The 19,916-nt window shown below is 38.5% G+C and overlaps 1 protein-coding gene across 1 annotated transcript; it reads left to right on the top strand.

Moving 5' to 3' along the window:
• Window positions 1-1,483: 1,483 nt before the first annotated feature.
• tacr3l (tachykinin receptor 3-like) lies at window positions 1,484-19,173 on the top strand. Its single transcript, XM_036564751.1, has 5 exons — window positions 1,484-1,883; window positions 6,788-6,976; window positions 9,126-9,276; window positions 17,103-17,299; window positions 18,702-19,173. The coding sequence occupies exons 1-5, from the start codon at window positions 1,516-1,518 to the stop codon at window positions 18,991-18,993; spliced, it is 1,197 nt and encodes a 398-aa protein (XP_036420644.1). The 5' UTR covers window positions 1,484-1,515; the 3' UTR covers window positions 18,994-19,173.
• Window positions 19,174-19,916: the final 743 nt, after the last annotated feature.

Here is a 19,916-nt window from a genome sequence, read left to right as displayed (position 1 = left end):
ATCTGACAGAGGCACACATACACGACTGTGCACCCTGTGGATACGGTGAGAGGAAGTGGCTGGGAGATCTGACTCATTAGGGGCGGCCACGGCAGTGTTTAATCCTGTTTAATTACAGCGATGCCCCAGGCAGAGGGACGGAGAGAAACGCGACCCTCCTAGTGTTCAGACACCTGCGGAAGCATCAAGAGAATTCTAAAGTGGCCGAGGATGAAAGGCACTTAGCCACCTGAACCCAGGGTGCGTAACGAGGGAGCGCATCGTGGCATTTCTGCATTCAGAGAACAGCCAAATACACAAACCCACACCCATGCAGCGGAAATACTCCTATATCCTAGCCAGCGTTCTAGTGAACAGCTAGAATTCACCAGTGGCTTCTGGAATCAGACATAAGCCCCATTTCTGAGAACATGGCGTACAAATTATGAGCCACTTCTGCTTCTTGCAGATGACCAATGCGGTTTGATACAGATGTGACTGCCGCAAAGAAATGATTAATTGGATGAGATTCATGAGCGAGATGTTTAATCACCTTTTGCAGGCTGTCTTATTATCAGCTGTATTAGTTTGTGCCACTCCCTGGCCTTTTATTAGATATTAGTTATACTTGCAAAAAGATTGTTATTATATTGTGTTTGTTTCAACTGTTTTAACTTAATGTGTACTCATTTTTCTAGCATGTAGGAGATAAAAGAAAAGTTAACACAGAATATGAAATGTCCATATGAACAAAGGAACATCTGGCTGACTGACACATATTAGAAATATACTGACAGAGATTAAGAGGAATAGCAAGATAGAGAGAAAGACAGACAGACAGATAGATAGATAGATAGGGAGACAGACAGCAAACAGACAGAGGAGTAGATAGACAAACAGATAGAAAAAGAATCAGAGAGCCAATTAATTAATTAATTAATTAATTAATTAAAAATTAAAGAGAGAGAGAAAATCAGGGAGGGAGATCAGAGAGAGAGAGAGAGACGTTTGACTTTTAAGCACCTTTATTTAACATACTATAACAAAACAAAACACAAAAAGCTTTTTTTCAAAATTAAGCCATCACCAAAACAAGAGTCATCTAAACACACCACAGACTGACAGACACAGAGAGAGAGAGAGAGTGAGGGAGAGAGAGTGAGAGACCCCCATGTATCTGTAATGTGTTTTACTGCCTCCTTCCTCTCATGCATTTCTCTCTCTCTCTCTCTCTCTCTCTCTCTCTCTCTCTCTCTCTCTCTCTCTCTCCATACACACACACCCACACACCCACAAACTAGCGCGCGCGCCAGTGACCCTAAGCCTGAATCATGAGGGACATGTGCGCGCGCGACACACCGACATCCAACTCTTAACCAAACCAGACCGAGCCGACAAAAAAAAAACGCAGCAGCTGTTCCCTCGCGCACAGTGGCGCCTGTTTTCGGGCGTTTCCTCAAAACCCAGCGGCACAACCGAGCGAGAAGGAGAGAGAGGGAGAGAGAGGGAGAGAGAAGAGAGAGCCTGGCCGTCAGCATGGCCGCGTCTCAGAGCGGCTCCAACATCACGCGCAACCTCACCAACCAATTCGTGCAGCCTCCGTGGCGCGTGGCGCTCTGGTCCGTCGCCTACAGCTCGATCCTGGCCGTAGCCGTGTTCGGCAACCTGGTGGTCATGTGGATCATCCTGGCGCACAGGAGGATGCGGACGGTCACCAACTACTTCTTGCTGAACCTGGCCTTCTCGGACGCGTCCATGGCCGCCTTCAACACGCTGGTCAACTTCGTGTACGCCGCGCACGGAGAGTGGTACTTCGGAGAGGCGTACTGCAAGTTCCACAACTTCTTCCCCGTCACGGCTGTGTTCGCCAGCATCTACTCCATGACCGCCATAGCGGTGGACAGGTGAGGGGCTCCTGCTGCTGATCTGGTGGGAATAAAGGGGACTTCCACCGAGATTTTAAAATTTAAAAAGATAAACACAGAGTCAGAGCGGTTTGTTATGGCATGATCCAGTCCAGAGTCAGAAGCATTCAGTAGTGGTGATGGGAACCAGCCGTCTGAAGAGTTTAATGCCTTTAAAAAGCTCCCTCGCGGAAGATTATGACATGAAACGGTTATGAACGCTCTGCCTGATGCTTGTGACATAGTTTTAGGACATGTTTGAGAAGGTTTTGGCCTAAAACATACACGTTTTTAAATACATTCATGGCGGAGGGTTATGTGCTGGGCGATGTAAGACAAAATAGTCCACAAAGAAAATTTTTTTTTAAGTTCTTTTAAAGACTTATTTTTCTATTTAGCACTTTCAACATTACATACACAATACATTCATAAAAGATGGTTCTTCAAGGGTTCTTTAGTAAAAAAAATGGTTCTAGGTAGAACTATGAACACTCAAAGTACCCTGTGTATGATTGAAGGGATCTTTGCACCGTGAAAAGGTTCTTCAGATTGATGGAGATTGAACCTATATAGAACCATCTACAGCACATTCTCCATCAATCTGAAGAACTCTTTCACGGTGCAAAGATCCCTTCAATCATACAAAGGGTTCTTTGAGTGTTCATGGTTCTGCATAGAACCATATTGTAACTAAGGAACGCTTGAAGAACCATTTTTTAAGAGTGTAGGTTTACTGGTGGTTTTGGATAGTAAATAAAATGGCTATATTTGTGTGCCATTTTGTAGACATGGTGACCCCTGGTTTTCATCACCACCACTGTAAAGAAATTCCAGTTGATAACGTGCATTTTGTCCTATTTCTGAATATTTAGGGGCTCTAAGCTACATCTTACTTGGTGGGCGCCACCCACCAGAATCATATTATATATGCAGGACTGAAAACTGTATTTTAAAAGCTTTAAGTCTGCAATTTTGACTTTTAAATCTGTTTTTTCAAAGTTTCAAGAAATGTACAGAATGGTTTTACTTCCAGCAAAACAAGACTTCAAAACAAAAACACTTTTTATTGAACTTTTCATTTAATGCCAGTTTCAATTAAATAAAATAGTAAGAGAGTTTTATGGTGTAGAAGGTTAAATCCCAAATGCCTGTTTAAAGTATATACCATTCTGTGCCCACCACAGTGGACTATATAGGCAGCGGGCAACCGTTTGGGACTCAGCCCAAAGATTTACCAACACTCCATTCAGTCAAATGCAAAAAAAGTTTCTTATGGGCAGAGAGGATATTTAGTGGGTATTAACTAGTTCCAAATCAAATTAAATCACCTTTATTGTCACATCACATTGACACAGAGTATTGCACCATTCCAATGTACAGTTTTTGTACAGTAATATAAGTTATGAAATAAAAGCTATGATATGTACAGTTGTACACATTTCCATATATACAAATTTGTGATTCTAAGGGAGACAAATGAGATGCAGGGTCCCCAGATTATACAAGATATGGTAGAAGATGTACAAGATGTCAATCTATATGTGCAGGTATAGGTTGGCTAGAAGTTACAGCAAGATCCAAGTGAGTCTGTTTGAGGTGTGAATGCAGTGTGGATTGTCCATGGAGATCGTCACTATGATGATCCATGTGCTTAAGCCTCCTGTTACCCTTAAATGTACTAACGTCTTTATTCTTGGGGTTAATTTTTTTTAAATTGTTGATATTTATGTTTTATACAGCTAACACAGCCTGGAGTCAAACGGACCTGTTAGAACAACGATGCGTTAAAATGTGAACAAGATATTAAAAACATATTATCCTGTTCATTTTATATTTAAGTCATTAAATAAGAAGCACAAAAAAATCTATTATTTATTTAGAGGCGTTAAACATTGAATGGGGTCAAATTGGCCCCAAAGATAATAGGAGGGTAAATTTAGAACTTGGATGGATTTGTACTACTTGAGTGTTCTCAGATGATAATAGATGATAATGGATTTACTTCCAAGCACATTTAAGAGGAAATGTGTTCATTATTTCAATGATTTTGTTTTAGTACATTCAGTTCCTGATTCTTTTTTTGTGTTTCATTTCATAAGAGCACCTAGACTGCTCTGCTGTTGCTCACTAACAAGCTTTGGCATTTCATTTTACACCAGATGGATCCCACAAGAGGAAAATAGGCTCTAATAAAACTTCCTATACTGATAGATGCTGTATAGACTTAGAAGGTTACCTGAAGTTCTGTAGGGACTGTAGGGTTCCGAGGAGTCTCTTACATCTACCTAGGTTGACTTAGTAGCTCCTTTTACTTTTACTCAAGTCACTATGTCACCGAACTTACATTGGGCCTCATTCACCAACCGTACTGAAAAATATGTTTCTTCTTAAAACCCACTTATGCAGTTTTCATGAAGATTCTGACATTCACCAGTGTTTTCTTATTTGGGATTTGTTCTTAGGTAAGAACAGAATCTACACACACTCAAGAGCACAAAGGTGTGAACAATTCTGCGGCTTAAGAACACATCATGAATCTGACAAACTTTTCTTAGGACTTTTCTCAAGGACAAATATAAGAAAAAACTTAGGAAGATACTGTTGAATGAGGTCCAATACTTTTACCTGAGGAAAAGTGTCTCCTACCTGCTTACACATCTACAAACTGAAACCACTGAGTAGGATGTTGAAGACCTACAGTACGTCCAGTCAAAACAGGCATTAAGTACTATTAGGAACTATTAATATTAGTTTTACAGTATTTATTTAATGGTATACGTCCCTTCCATCCTTCTAGTTTCTCAAAGAAGTCTGATAGGAGATTTTTCCACACCTCCAAAGTTCAGTCTTAGAAGTTGGTTGCATTTTCTGCTTCTCACCATCCAAATAATCCCAAACACATTCAGTGATATTGGGGTCTGGACTCTGGGGTGGTCAGTCCATTGTTCTGAGAACACCAGCAGTTTCTTTGTATGATGTGCCTGTTTCCTTTTCTCAGTAAGAGCTTCTTGACAGCTACACATACTTTCAGACCCATAGTGTTGAGTTTAGGTGCTGTATATCTGACAGTGACCGTTTTTCCCTTCCTTATGCAAGTGGATCATCTTCAATCTCAGAAATATCTCCTGAAAAATGAAGAGCTTGTACTTAACGACCATTTGACTGGAAACTGTATAAATGATAGCCCCTGATGTTTGCAACGGACTGTATTTTTTACCGCTCTAGCGCCTTTAAAGAAGTTTTTAACTCATACTTTGCATTCTGACAGGGTCTTTTTACTGTGTGACAGGCAAAATAGTGGACAGTACCTGAAATAACCACAATAACTGCCTGAATAAAGCATGCCAATTCAGGCTGTCAGGAACCTTTCATTTGGTCTCTTCAACTGCACATCTCTCCCTCTCTTATTCTGTCATGCAGTCAAAAAAAATATAAAAAGCTTCTTCAGAGCGATGCCATAGATGAACTACTTTAGCTTCCCTAAAGAACCTTTAAGTGGATGATTTTTTGAAGAAACATTTTTTGTAAATGGGAAGTGCGAGAGTATAAGGAACCTCTGAGTAATGTAAAGGTTCTGTACCAATTCAAAGCGTGTCCTAGAAACGTACGTTGAAGCCAAGAACTGTTTAAGAACCTTCATTTGTGGTGAAATGGTGATTGTAGAGAAACTTTCCCACTCAGATTTGTATGCAGTGGTGGTGATAGGACCCAGGATGTCTACAACACAATAGGAGTGGGAATGGATTCCAATTTGATTCACCAGATTCAGTACTTCATGACTCCACATGGTGGCGCTAAGACGCTAATCAAATGAATAGTCTAAACCTTTTACGTCCGAGAGGGCTACCAGTATTACTAAGTCTATTGCTGGCTTTATTTGCAAGGACCAAATTGAAGTCCAAAATTAAGGTTAGTGTATGTGTGTTAAAGAGGCATGAAGCTAAGCTAAGCACTTTGTTGTACATTGTTTCATGTTGGTTGTCAAATTCTGTGAAAGTGACACTAATAAATACATGCTTCCTGCTATTTGCCTATTTAGGAGTAACAGTTACACAGATCGTGATGTATCGTAGAGGATTGTCTTGCAATATATTATTGAGATTGCAATATCATTATTGTGGGCAGTGTATCGTGATATGTCGTAAGATGCCCAACCCTACAACACAAATATAGCTATTTTATTTACTATCCAAAACTAACAGTGAACCCACATGTGTCTTTAGAGACATTACATTCATATGTAATGTTGATGATGGTAAAACAGTGGTAAACTTGACAGTTTTCTTTGGGGACTATTTTGCCACAAGACACTGCATGTATCCCTCCGCCATGAAGGAACTGTAGAAGTACACTGTAGCCCAAAAGCTTGAATCAAAACTATCATAACACAACCGATCATAACTGATATCGGGCAGTCTACTTGTAACAACTTTCAATGAGGAAGCTTTTGCGTTAAGTCTTCTGGTTCCTATCACCACCACTGTGAACTATTTAGAATGCACCATTTCACATAAAGCCACTCTGAATGACTTTGTTCACATCTTATCGACTGCCTGGGAAACTTCAGAATCCCCCTTCAACTTAGCACCTATGATGTAGCTTTAAAAATCTTGAAAGGTGTAAATAGATGATGAAAGGGTTTCCTATGATGTTTTCTTGTGATATGATGTTTCCTCAACAAGGAGAAGCCCATAGACTCAGACTTAGAACATATAATATTCCTTTTCGTCTGACTTTGAAGTCTAAGAAAGGGAACCAGCTCACTCCCTCAAAACTTTACTATCTGAGGGATCAAACTAACTCATAAAGCAGATAAACATGACATTCTCCCTTATTACACCACCAACTCCTTCCACAATATCGCACAGCCACCAAATCACTAATCGCTAATTTCTCTGTGACAGGTACATGGCAATCATCCACCCCCTGAAGCCCAGGCTGTCGGCCACGGCCACCAAAGTGGTGATCGTGTGTATCTGGTGTTTTGCGGTGGTTCTGGCATTCCCCCTCTGCTTCTACTCCACCACCAGGACACTGCCTCGCAGAACCATCTGCTACGTGGCCTGGCCAAGACCGGCGGAGGATTCGTTTATGTGAGAGACTAATTACGTTTTCCTTCATTTACTTTGTTAACGATGCATGTTCAGCTACGATATCAGATTCTGAATGAGGGCGCACTTCTACATTTTGCCTCTATTTCCCCCATAGCCCCTCCAGAAGTCCACTTATTAGGGCTCCAATGAATTTTCAATAATATTTGACAAATTTGCTAATTAATATAGTAAAAAGAGTAAAGCCATTTGGATACCTGACACCTCTGCCACTTTTCTGAACACACTCACTTCTTTGGGGAAGCATATGTTTGTTTATCAAGCCAAATGTTAGCTTGTCATGAGCAGCATGCAGCTGCCAGCTCCTGTTTTAGTCAGTATAATAATAATATTGTAATTTTTCTATTTTGGCAAGTGATCTGCATTAAAATAAGAAGAAATACTAGTTTTATTATAATGTCATTCTTGATGCTATAGAGCTTTTCTAAATCATTTTACTGCTCCCTTCATCATTCTGGATGCGTCTAACGTTTTTTCATTTTGTGTTTACGGTTTTATAGTGGAATTACTGGAAAGTAGGGGTGGGCAATATGGCAAAAATATCACGATACTTGAAAATATTTTCACAATACATGATAAATATCACAATATTTTGACAGATACAATGCACCAGTAAAACCATTAAAACCCCTGCGTACAATGATTTTATTCAACATTTCACATGCTATTCTGCACTAAATCTAGTTAAACAGGCCTAATTATGCTTTCTTTTTATTTAAAAACGCAGTGGACCAGTACTGACGACATCCACAATATATTCAGAAAAGCATATTCTGTATAATCATAATAAAATGTATCATAATGATACATATATCAAAATATCTCATATTGTTCACCCATAGATAGAACCTGTGAAGCTGTTCAGGGCTAAAATATTACAATGATTTTATACACGTGTCCATAACTAAATTGGTTTAATATTATAAAAAACACTGATTCCAAACTTTGAAACACTTGTGAATTCATGAGCTGTAAAGTGCAGGAGGAAATTTATTCAGACGGCATTGAGTAATTAAGTACAATATTTCTGAGTTTAAGTGCATGATCTGGTAGATCATGCATGTTTTTTTAAGATAATAGTTTACCATTCATCACTGATATTGACAATAACTGTTTTTTACTAGCAGGTGATATTTCAATTATTTAAAGATTGACAGCAAAATTAAAAAAAGTAAACAAATTGACAGCAAAATTAAAAAAAGTAAACAAAATAAACATGGAAACTATTAATATATAATAATTACACTAATAATAAGTAATTGTGATGTCTGTAACAATAACAGAGTAATACTATTTGGAATAATAATATAAATAAAAATAAATCTGTTTCTTTTATGTTCAGTCGTTTAAACTCTAAAACGTTTTGAGCTTTTATTCTTTTCCTTATTCTTTTAGAATATTCAAGTATTTATGATAACATTGGCTAGAATATTGGAAAATAAAAACATTCAATATTTGCATCCTAACGTTTAAAGATTTTTGTGTCGATTTATGTGCCAAAAACAGCTGTAATTCTTTTTTTGCATGACCAAAATCCTAACCTCTTTAAACCTCTTTATACACGCTGTTTTTGTTACTTGGCCTATAAGTCTGATATATGCAAATGACTTCTTCTCTGATTGGCTGGACCCTTGGTCAGTACCATGTATTGTGCCTTGCTCAAACAGCACCTTTTATCACTTCAACATCAATGAGCAGGCTGTTTTTGCAGCTTACTTTTCATATAGGCTGTAAACTTTTAACACACTACATCAAAGTAGAGGTCAGTTTTTCTGGGCCCTTTAGAAAATCGGTAACCTCCGATCACAATCTATGGAGCATCCATATACTAGTGTGAATCACAATATAATACATAAAAGCTCATGGACATAATGGATAAAGGCTGTGCATCTCTAAAGGTTGGAGACACAGAGGTCTTGCTCCAAGACCATCATGCTTTGATCTCACCTCTCATTATCTTTTCTGTCCACCAGCTGCTAACTTTGATCCTGTCTTCTGCTTTCTGTGTGATACAGAGACACTTTCTGTCATGGACTCATCTGTGGCCATCTGTTGCATCATTTTTTCTTTCCCTTCAGTTCCTGGGCTGGCTGCTTCTTTGGGAAACTTGACTTTGTTCATGATTGCACAGGTACCATATCATAGTGACGGTGCTGGTGTACTTGCTGCCCTTAGTGGTGATGGGGATCACCTACACCATAGTTGGGGTGACACTGTGGGGAAGCGAAATCCCTGGAGACTCATCAGACAACTACCACGGCCAGCTACGTGCCAAGAGGAAGGTAGGCACTTCCACTGTACTTAAATAACTCCAGTGTTCAGACTGTGCCTAATGGATCGGGCTGGACCGGGTAGATAAATGGACAGATAGAACCTAAGTGTCCCAAAGCAACTCTAAAGAATTGCGTCAGTGGCTTTTAGGATTCTTTCAGTTCTTCACATGTCATTCCTTCTTCAGTTGACTCTTTTTTTGTGTGTCGCTTAGACAGAATAAGACGACTTCTAAGGAGCGAATTGGTAAAGCTGTAAGTTTTTTTTTATTAAAACTGAAAGTGTTCCAGAGTCAGGAGACAAAAAACACACTAAAATGTGGTGTGCTGCTGCAAGTCGCCCTGTAAAGTCTGAAATAATCATTTAAAAGTCAGAAGCACCATGTCATATGTCTTTATGTATTAACATCACATGCACAGATTCAAAAGAAAGGTCCAGGTCAATGTAGGTCTCAAATGCAAAATCAACATGATACTGATGAAGATATAATAACAACAGTAGATCATCCACTCACATCCTCAGAAGACATTTCCATCACCAAGTTTTGACTGATTTCTCTTTGAACACTCTTTAAACACGTTCATAATCATCAGATTCAGCACAACCAACATTACAAAATGTTCTTCTGCACCTTGTATGCAATTGCAAATCCCATATCTTAGCAAATCTGAGTTAAAGGCAGGTTTAAGGAGCTGTACTTACTTTTTAATCCTTTTCAGATAGCACTGTGATTCAGTTCTCTAGAGAGAACATTTAATGTCATTAATGTCAAACTACACATTTAATGTCACTATATTAGAAACTATTTTGGGTTATTGTCTCTAAATATAATCAGAAATTATCTGGTGAGCTTACAGCAATTTTGGGGGCCCAGTGTATGTTGCTGTGACGCAATGTGCGATTGTATGCCTCTCATTTAAATACACCTTTTAAGAAGCCCCTATCCTACATTTTTCTTGTACATCTTCCTCTGTAAATAACAAACTTAAATGCAGCATTTTTCTGCAAATTGTAGTGCAAAATTTCAATTTATACTAAAACATACAATGTAAAATGTGCCATAACTTTTGCACAGACCACATTTTATGTTTTATTTTTCCCAATTTGCTAAATTCAGAAAATAATTGTGTAATAAAATGTATAGAAGTGTGTTCTCTGTAGAAGACTATCTATTTTCACTTAGAAAGTCAACAAAACATGGAACAGGCTGCCTAAACCTTTGCACATGACTGTATGATAGAGAACATGCAACCATTATTGCTCTCAGTGGATTCCAAGGATGAGATTTCAAACTGATGGAAATCACAGGGTTGTCATGTTTATGTGAACTGTTCACGTGACTGAAAATAATGTTAAGTAATTAAATTATTGAAAGTAGTAAATACACTCATATGAAACGTATTTTATCCACTCATATAGCAAAAACAAAATGCACTGTTTTTAATCGAAAAATGTTTGCTGAGCAAATAACACAAATGCTATGAACCCCTTAAAAAGCCAGTTTTATTATAAGTGTTATTACACACTTCTATAACCTAAGAATAGCTCAGCCAGTTGCATTGGAGTCTTTGTAGTTACTGAATAATACGCCTTATTGTAATAAGCCTGGGATTTTAAGGAATTAATCATGACTAACCACACAAATTATTTTAACTGTTTAACAGTAGTAGATTGTAGACATCTAAGGTGAAATCTGATAACATTAATCCAAAGTGAGGAGCAGTTTAAAAGGGAGGGGTGATTTTCTAATCATAGCTGAGAGAGTGAACATATGAATGAGACAGTATGAATGAAAAAAAAACAATGACTTTATTGAGCATGTGAACAAATCACTCTGCATTGTGGGAAACTCACTTCAGTGTTATTGCTAGAGTTTTCCCACAGATTAAGGTCATAACTTTGAGTACATCCCTCATGCCAGCTGTGAGCTTAAAAGCATAGCTTCAACTCTTCCATATCAAATATTATTCCAGGACACAACAGATCATTTAGCATCTCCTGTCGTATCCTTCCATAATCCAGCGCTATTGTTTTAGATTCAGAGATTATGGTGGGATTGCGTCGGATTAGAGAATTTGTTAAGTCACCTTTTTACAACCCATACCTTCTGACGCGGCCCTGAAGCTGATTGGTTGGGCAGTGTTGTGGAGGTCTGAAGGTTTGTTGACAGCCGTGTGGGCCAGTGACGAACAAGAGGGGGCTGATTTGTTGGACAGTGATTTGACATCATATGAAATCCTAAATGATCTGTCAACAGAGAATGTTTGAGCTTTGCATGGCCGTAAAATCACACAGGTCCTGTGTTATGCAGGTGCAGAAGCTATATTGTGTCTTAGAAGTAGAACTGAAATTCAGTTTAGTGGCTAATTGAAATATGACTGTACCAGATGTATAACAGATGTAATGGTAACAGAATTATCAACATATTCTTAATGCAACAGATCCTGTATCGCTTGTGTACCACTGTGTCTGATCCTGTCTTCTGCTTTCTGTGTGAAAAACCAGCATTTTTCTAATATTTTTTGCAGTCATAATTCATTTTAATAAAAAAGGTGAACTATAATCATAGAACTGCTTTCAGAAAAGTGCTCATGGCCAAAAACCACTAAGAGATCCAGACTGACCAGTTTAGTTTAACAGATGAGTGATCTGCCATGTTTCAGACAGGATGGAAACCATGGCCTGAATTTGAGTTTCACATCCAAGAAAGCCATTTTCACAGCAGCTGGAATCCTGGCAGAAATCCGGAATCTGATAAGAAAATGTGGTCTTGTCAAACATGCTGATGTAATCAGTGCAGCTATGTATATACAGGCATGAACAGGCATTTGCAATTGTTGTTCTGAGCTCACAGCTAGCCTGGCAGTGACAAATGCTCTCGGCTGAAACAGATGCATTCACACTATACATTCTAGCATGCTCAGTTTACTTGAAAAATCTGGGAAACCGACTGGCTCAACCCTACCCAAATTACTCTCAATGGTGATCCCATAATTGGCGTTCAGCCCCTGTAACTCTTAATATTTAACCTTTTTTAACATTTTTGAACACTGAATCCAAGAAAATTTTACCCTTTAAAAAGTGTGTTGATTATATAGATAATGTAGTTAATAATGGTTTTAGCAGAGAATAAGCAAATTCAGAAAACATGGTTAACTAGCATCTATGCTAATAGCATGAGAATATTCTAATGATTTACTTTTTTTTTTTTAACTAATTATTTACTTTAATGTATAATTTACATAACAGGGATGAACCTTCAAAGATACCCTGTCAGTCAATATCATAGTATCCCAGAAAATAAAGTAAAAAAAATGACATTTTTTTCTTCTCCTTCTCCTGATCTTCAGGAAATTTGGATGATGTTAATTTCTGCTAAACATGTGACTTGTGGAATATTTCAGAAGGCTGAGTGAATGCGGAACTAAAACGTGCATCGTCATAACCTATGATGGATGGAAAATAAAATGTTAAATGGATTCACACATCAATATTTAAAAGATCATTGGTTTTTGATCTACTTTTGATATGATTTCTATAGTTCTCTTGGGCTGGGGTAGGCAAAAACTAGTTTCTAGGTGCTGTAGATGTCAAGGACCCATCAACTAAAATGTTTTTTAGCTTTACTTTACATCACCCACAGGACAAATTAATATTATTCATCAACAAATAGACAACCGACAGCGGTTTTGACATAAAGTACAAGATAGATTTGCAGCAGGTTCACTGGATGAGTTTAAGTCAGTTTAGTCTTGGGCCTTCAGAAAAAGTAAGGCATATATCTTCAAGCTAAAGTAAACATTCAAACATACTTCCACAACTTCAGAGCAGAATAGTGAGCAGGACACTGATATCAGTAGGGGTGGGCAATATGGCAAAAATGTAACATCCCAATACTTTAAGGCAATTATTCAATACACATTATGCATTTTGATATAATTTTTTCTAAGGTTTGGTAAGCTAGAATAGGCAAAATACGATAAAGTGGTGCCACATTTTAAAAAATACTATCAAAACTATAATTAGAGTGTTTTTTATTCAACTTTACACACTGTTTCTGAAGTGCTGGCAATATCCATTATATGTTCAGAAAAGGCTGTTGTGATTTATCATGATAACGATACATATTGCCCACCCTTAGATATGAGTGGTGAATACTGTAATGCTGACTTTAGACTGACTTGCTACTCAGATGACTTGCCATGCTCTTTGAAAAGCATTATTAACAACAGTAGGATGACCAAAACAGGGCCTCTGGTAGAACTTTCACCCTAATGATAGGTACTTTTGCTGTACTTCTTAGGTACATTTGCAAGCGCTGTGCTAGTCATGCAGCCCTGACGCTGCAAAACCTCAACCTCAAATAATCATTCTAGTAATCAACATTCTGTGCATTAAACTATAACCTTAAGGCCGTGAGAGACGTCTGTGTTGCCGCTTTGATTTGCTTGCTTTGTGTGGGGGAGAGTACCGTGTAGTAGCACAACTGCACAACTTGTTAACTTGTTAAGGACCATGATCCAGCACTACCTACATTTTTGTTAATATCAACTAAAAGGAATAAATAAATACTGTGTACATTTACAGAGCACATGCATTTCTAACTGAACTGGTAAAAGTATGTTTACTTTCGGTTTTGCTACTATATTAAAATGTAGTTACATAATTGTATAGTTAGTTATAAAACGAAATTCATTTGCATTTAATTTATTTACATTTGATTTTGCACTTGCAGTGTTTTTTTCCATTTGTTTTCAATTTAAGAAATGGCATAAATGTGGAAAGGCTGTTTATTTATACCACAAAACAAGAATGTATGCACAAGAGAAACTTTCCATCAAATTAACATCATAATAAATTATCTTCCGTTCTACTTATAAACACAAACGTTGTATTGAATTAAAGTTTAGAACCTGTGTATGACTAGAATCCTGACAGATTCTGCTGCATCCATGTCCTTCACATTCACACAAAAGAGCTTGATGTGCAGATAATACAACTTACTTCTCATCAGCCACGTTTACATGCAGCCTAATAATCCATTAACAATCCGACTAATAGCTAAATTGGAATAGAATACGTCCATGTATACACCTCAGTCGGAATAGACTAGTCTGAATGAGGCCATTCGGAATACAGTTTCTATCCGATTGAACGAGGTGAGTAATCCTGTAGATAAACCGTTGAATAGAAGAATAATAGCCATGTAAACACCTGTATCTGATTATATAGTATAATAGTATCAATCGATCAATCTAATAGTATCAAGAACGTCAGTATATTTGGTGTGAACTGACAACTCGGTTGAAAATTTTATGGAAAATGTACCAATGACACCTCAATATCTGTATCACAAATGATGATAAATTGTAGGCCATTTCAGTTAGCAACCAACAACAAATATATTTTTTCAGGAAGTGATGTCATTGGTCCATTCTTGCTTCACTTACTGACCACTCAAACACAAACAACTGAAAGATATGCCAGTTTTCTGAACTGACTTGACCTGATACGGCCGTCCAAAGGCACCATTAATCAAACATAGTATCCAGCATTTTAGCCATTAGCTACAATCAGAATGCTTTCCAACACAGTGTCTCTTAATGCAATTCCATGATCACATTCAAACCAGAGTCTTGCCTGATTTCATCCTATACCAGCTGCCAGCACACATGAGTAAGGTAATCAATAGCCATTGAGCAGCTGATTACCTGGCTCAGGTGTGCATATGTGGTCTGGCCAGGCCTCCTCAAAGGCTGGCCTGGAACCCCCTGTTGAAACACATCCGACTCGCCTAGCACAGTTCTTTCCTGTTTTGCCTGTATGTGCCTGGCAGGACATGTCTGCCTCGCCTCCTAGCTCAACTAGCGCATACCCACTGACCTAGAACCAGCATCCCCAGTCCATAGCCTAGCCTTGAGCCCTGTCAGAGCATCCAAACTGGTTTCAGAGCAGTAGGAAGGGCTGACATCCTCTACCGCCCCAACCGCCTCTGCTTCTTCACACCTGCTGTGAAGGCTGCGTCATTTCTAACCTTTCTGGGCTTTGTGTAGCTGTCAATCCCAAAGCTAAAGGGAGACTCTGCTGACCCTTCTTTCTCATTAAATTACAGAAGGCTCTCTTTAGCGCTCGGGCTCATGGCACCTCATTAAAAGGCATGTTCTAAATTAATGGGGTCCTCATTTGATGACAGACAAGATCCCATTGTCTTTGTTAGCCGCAGCTCCTTTGTCTTATTGTGAAGAAGTTAATAGGTCCGTTTAAAAAGTTTCAAATGGCCTTTAAAGGGGCTGTCAAGAACTATGGGAGAGCAGAGTTAGGTTAGATTGGATCAATGTGAATTTTTAAGTGGACATTTTTGGCAAAATTGAAGACCATTAGGTAAAAAAGTGGGAACTTATTACAGAATGGAAAGGTAATTTCGCTAACAATGAAAAGTAAAATGTAGGTCAAGAAGAAGACAAATTTTAAGCACATTCCAGACATTGACCACACGTAATTCATCAGTGTAGATGTCAGAAAACCTCTGTAGGTGTGGACAGGGATGCAAAAAGGTGCTTTAATGTTGCTGAAATTTTGAGCAACTTTTATGTGACAGACACAGTGACGTTATGCAAAATGCCATTTTTTCACTGGCCTTATTTGCATAATTAACATCAAACACTGAGGCGAAAGACAACTTTCTCTTATACTGGTTCTGTATGCAAATAAGATGAATGTCAGGAAATGAGATTGTTGATATGTGGCATGGTAACTAATGTGTAGCCTGTAGTCAAGCTACAAGCTGATACTTAGCACTCAAATGCACACCCATCAAGAATGAAAAACTAATGTATTCAGAACATTGGACATGTGTATTAGTTGATTTTTTTAAATTTTAAAATGAATATTAGGCCAATCTGGATCCCATAACCAGCTCAGATTTCTGCAGAAACCACCCCCCCCAGGTATCTAAACTTGTATTTGTTTCAACAAGCAGCTGGTAAAAGAGATTTGGCTCACCATAATGAAAAAGCAGCTTTAACTTAAACACTGCATCACTAAATCAGGTTTTCAAAATGTATAAATAAGGCAAAAAATAAAAATACAAACTTACAAATACAAACACCCACGTCTTTGCTTGGTTTGAATTATTCTAAAGTTCTGTTTTTTTAACCGTTATTTTTAGTCAAACAATCCTGAAAACTGGGAGTGCTGCAGCCTCCCTGCCGCCCCTCCCATGGACAGCTGGTCCCTGGATGTGAATATATTTTACGTTATCTAAATGACAATGACTTGGTTCTTGTGTCAGTCCACTGGCCAGGAATTCCATTTTCATTCCCTCAAACGGATTTGAACACAATCTCAGCTTTCATGATTTATGTGGAAAATACTCAGTTATCTTTTTTCCAGCCATTGTAATTTCTGGATTTGCTGCTTGCCTGCTTGTTTTTGTCAGGAAAAAAAAACAGCATTGGCTTCAGAGTGTGATTGCATTTGGGATGGAATCAACGAGATGGGGTGCCTGGTGACCAATCAGAAAATGTCTCTGCTTGAGTTTGATGCCAATCTAGTGTCATCCTGCGTCACCCCCACCCCCCCTCGTGTTAAGAATGACAGCAGGTAGCTGTGAGTGGTGGGAAGAATCAAAACTCTGGCACTGAAACGTAGCTCAAGTAGAAGTAATACTGTGCATTTTTAACATAACATTTAATCTTCATTCTGTTTTATTTGGACAGGACTGATTCTATTAGTGTCCTGAAAACAGGCTTTTCAGATTTGGGCCTTAAGTTTACTGAAGGTGCGCGTGTGATTTGATTTTGCTAAAACCATACTGACTTCACGTCTCTCTCCTCAGGTGGTAAAGATGATGATTGTGGTAGTGGTGACCTTTGCTCTCTGCTGGCTGCCTTATCACGTGTACTTCATTGTGACTGGCCTGAATAAGCGATTAAACAGGCTGAAATCCATCCAGCAAGTTTATCTAGCAGTGCTCTGGTTGGCCATGAGCTCCACCATGTACAACCCCATCATCTACTGCTGTCTCAATGGCAGGTAAATCACAGACAGAACAAACACACAAACACTCTCTTCTTCTTACGTGCACACACAAACATAACAGTGATTCGCAAGATATTTTTATAACAGACACAACTTTGTCCTTGTTTGATGGGCAAACAGCCTTTTATCATTAGTTATTATTAAAGTCTTAGTTTTACCTAGCATCATCTTTTCAACGTTTGTGGTTGAGATGGCACAACACCACCCTGTTCTTTCCTAATACTGACACCATTATTGAGTATCAGCCAATACAATCTGATATTTTTTTTCTTTAAAACTATTACGGCTTAAAATGAACTATTTTCTAATTGAAGCACGTCATTTAAGATGAGCATCTAAGATGCTCAAACTACTCAGACATTCCCCTGACCCCATAGGAAGAAATACACAGCTAACAACGCACAGTGTGAGTGCTATTTCAGGATGGAATTATTACTGGACTGGATCGGATTTATTCTTTTTTTCCCTTCTGATATCCGATTCAGCATTTTCTGCTGATATCGACCTGATATTGGTACCCATTGATACTGATATGTTATCTGTATGTGCAGTATGTGCAGACTTTTCTTGTCTTAACAGCACTTCACCTATGATGCTGAATCAAAATTACACAGTAAGCTATGTGCAGTGACTAGATAACCCATGCATGTGCAAATTACATACATGACAAAAAATCTAGAGGAAAACTAACTATAGAGGAAATTTACGACTTACCGTAAACTTAATATTGCTCTGTTTGAGACTTATAAGAAAAAATGTATTATATTTAAGTCAGTAGCTGAAATGTGAATACAAGGACTTATACTGTAAAAAAGTAATTACATTATTGTAATGTGTCACTTTGTACCATATTATCCCCAACACTGTCTATTTGTAGTGGTCTGCAAATAGGTTTATTTGCTGGGCGTTGTCAAACACAGGCCTAATTGTTGCTTTTATCTGACACAAGATAAAAAAGATAAGAGCAAAATAAAACTTCTCCATTGTGGCTGAATGGTGAATCTGTTTAGCACGATCACTGTTGGTTAAGGATGTTACAACTACCCAGGCTAACATAGTGACTGTTTTCTAGTTCTAAAGATTCAGCCTTAAGGCTCTAGTAGGTGCACAGGCATGTTACAGTAAGACATCAAAAAACACAACTTAAAGTGTTGGGCCAGGTTTAGGGTTAGTGAAAAGTAAGATGAATGTAATAGATATTTAATGAATACAAGTTAAAGGTTATTTGCTAAGCATCTAAAGTATTTGTTTATGTGTATAAAAAAGTCTTCCAGTAACTACTAAGACATTCATTTTTGACCAGATTTGGTAGGCATACCGAGCATATGTAGGAGGCCCTAAAATGCTAGTGTGCACCTACTTATAGACTACTGAACAAACTGTTGCCATCTTCCAGGTTTAGAGCAGGCTTCAAAAGAGCCTTCCGGTGGTGTCCTTTCATCCACGTATCGAGCTATGACGAGCTGGAGCTGCGCACCACCCGCCTCAACCCCCGCAACCAGAGCAGCATGTGCACTCTGTCCCGCGTCGACACCAGCGTCCATGGCGACGACCCCCGCCAGGGCAACCGGAAAAGCACTAAGTCCCAAAACAAATGTGAGGTCAATGGCGCTAAAGAGAACCCACCACCTACGACCAAAAATGGCCACTACAGCGAGCCCACCTTTGCTTCTGATCAGCTTAACTGAGGGCATGAAAAAATATGTTATCACTTTTATATGTGGTTTGCCAGTTGTTTGGTATGTTAGGTCCTTCCTTAATGGGCCCACATCATGGGAAATCAAAATGTTCTCATGAGACTTCAATGGAATATGTTAACATTTTAAAATATGCACTCTTAAAAAAGTGCTACAAAGGGTTCTCTAAGCAATGCCATAGAAGAACCACTTTTGGTCCCCTAAAGAACCATGTTTGAAAAAGATTTGTGAGTATGATGAACATTTTAATGGTTTAAAGAACCTCTAAATGTGGATGTTCTTTAAACTTAAAAACAGTTCTTCACACTCTCACATCTCAATTACAAAAGTGGTTCTCTATGGTTCATTCACTAAAAAGGTTCTTTGGGGAGCCAAAAGTGATTCATCTATGGCATCACGTGAAGAACCATTTTTGGCACCTTTATCAGGTATCGGTCCCTCGCCAGTCCATCAAAGATTTCAAAACATACCATTCACGCCCCAGTCCATGTGGTCCACATATGGAAATGAAGCCCGCTTTAGAATTCATTGCTTTTGTGATGTCACAAACAGCAATGCGCTCACATATATCAGTCTATAGCACTTTAGCTCCGCCTATTCACACTGAAGTTGTAAGGAGAGTTTCAGCCTAGATGAGTTTTTGAATACAGCAAAATACAAGGCAGCCAATAAGATCCCATCTAGGTGTTTCAGCCTATATGGGTTTTCGAATAAAGCAAAATACAAGGCAGCCAATAAGATCAGAGGTCATTTACATATATCAGCATAATAACAAAAACAACCGTTTTAAGAAGGAAGCCTTGCAAGTGTAGTCTACTGTTTCCCAGAGCTGTTTCTGGAAGTACCCCTGCTAACATTCGGCTAATTAAAGTCCTTCATGACTTTAACAGTGGTGTGTCACAGCAGGTTCAGTG

The sequence above is a fragment of the Colossoma macropomum genome, unplaced genomic scaffold, assembly GCF_904425465.1.
Source record: "Colossoma macropomum unplaced genomic scaffold, Colossoma_macropomum, whole genome shotgun sequence".
In the NCBI taxonomy this organism is placed as follows: domain Eukaryota; kingdom Metazoa; phylum Chordata; class Actinopteri; order Characiformes; family Serrasalmidae; genus Colossoma; species Colossoma macropomum.
Note: the sequence above shows the minus strand (reverse complement) of the source record. Positions and strands in the feature narration are given on the sequence as shown.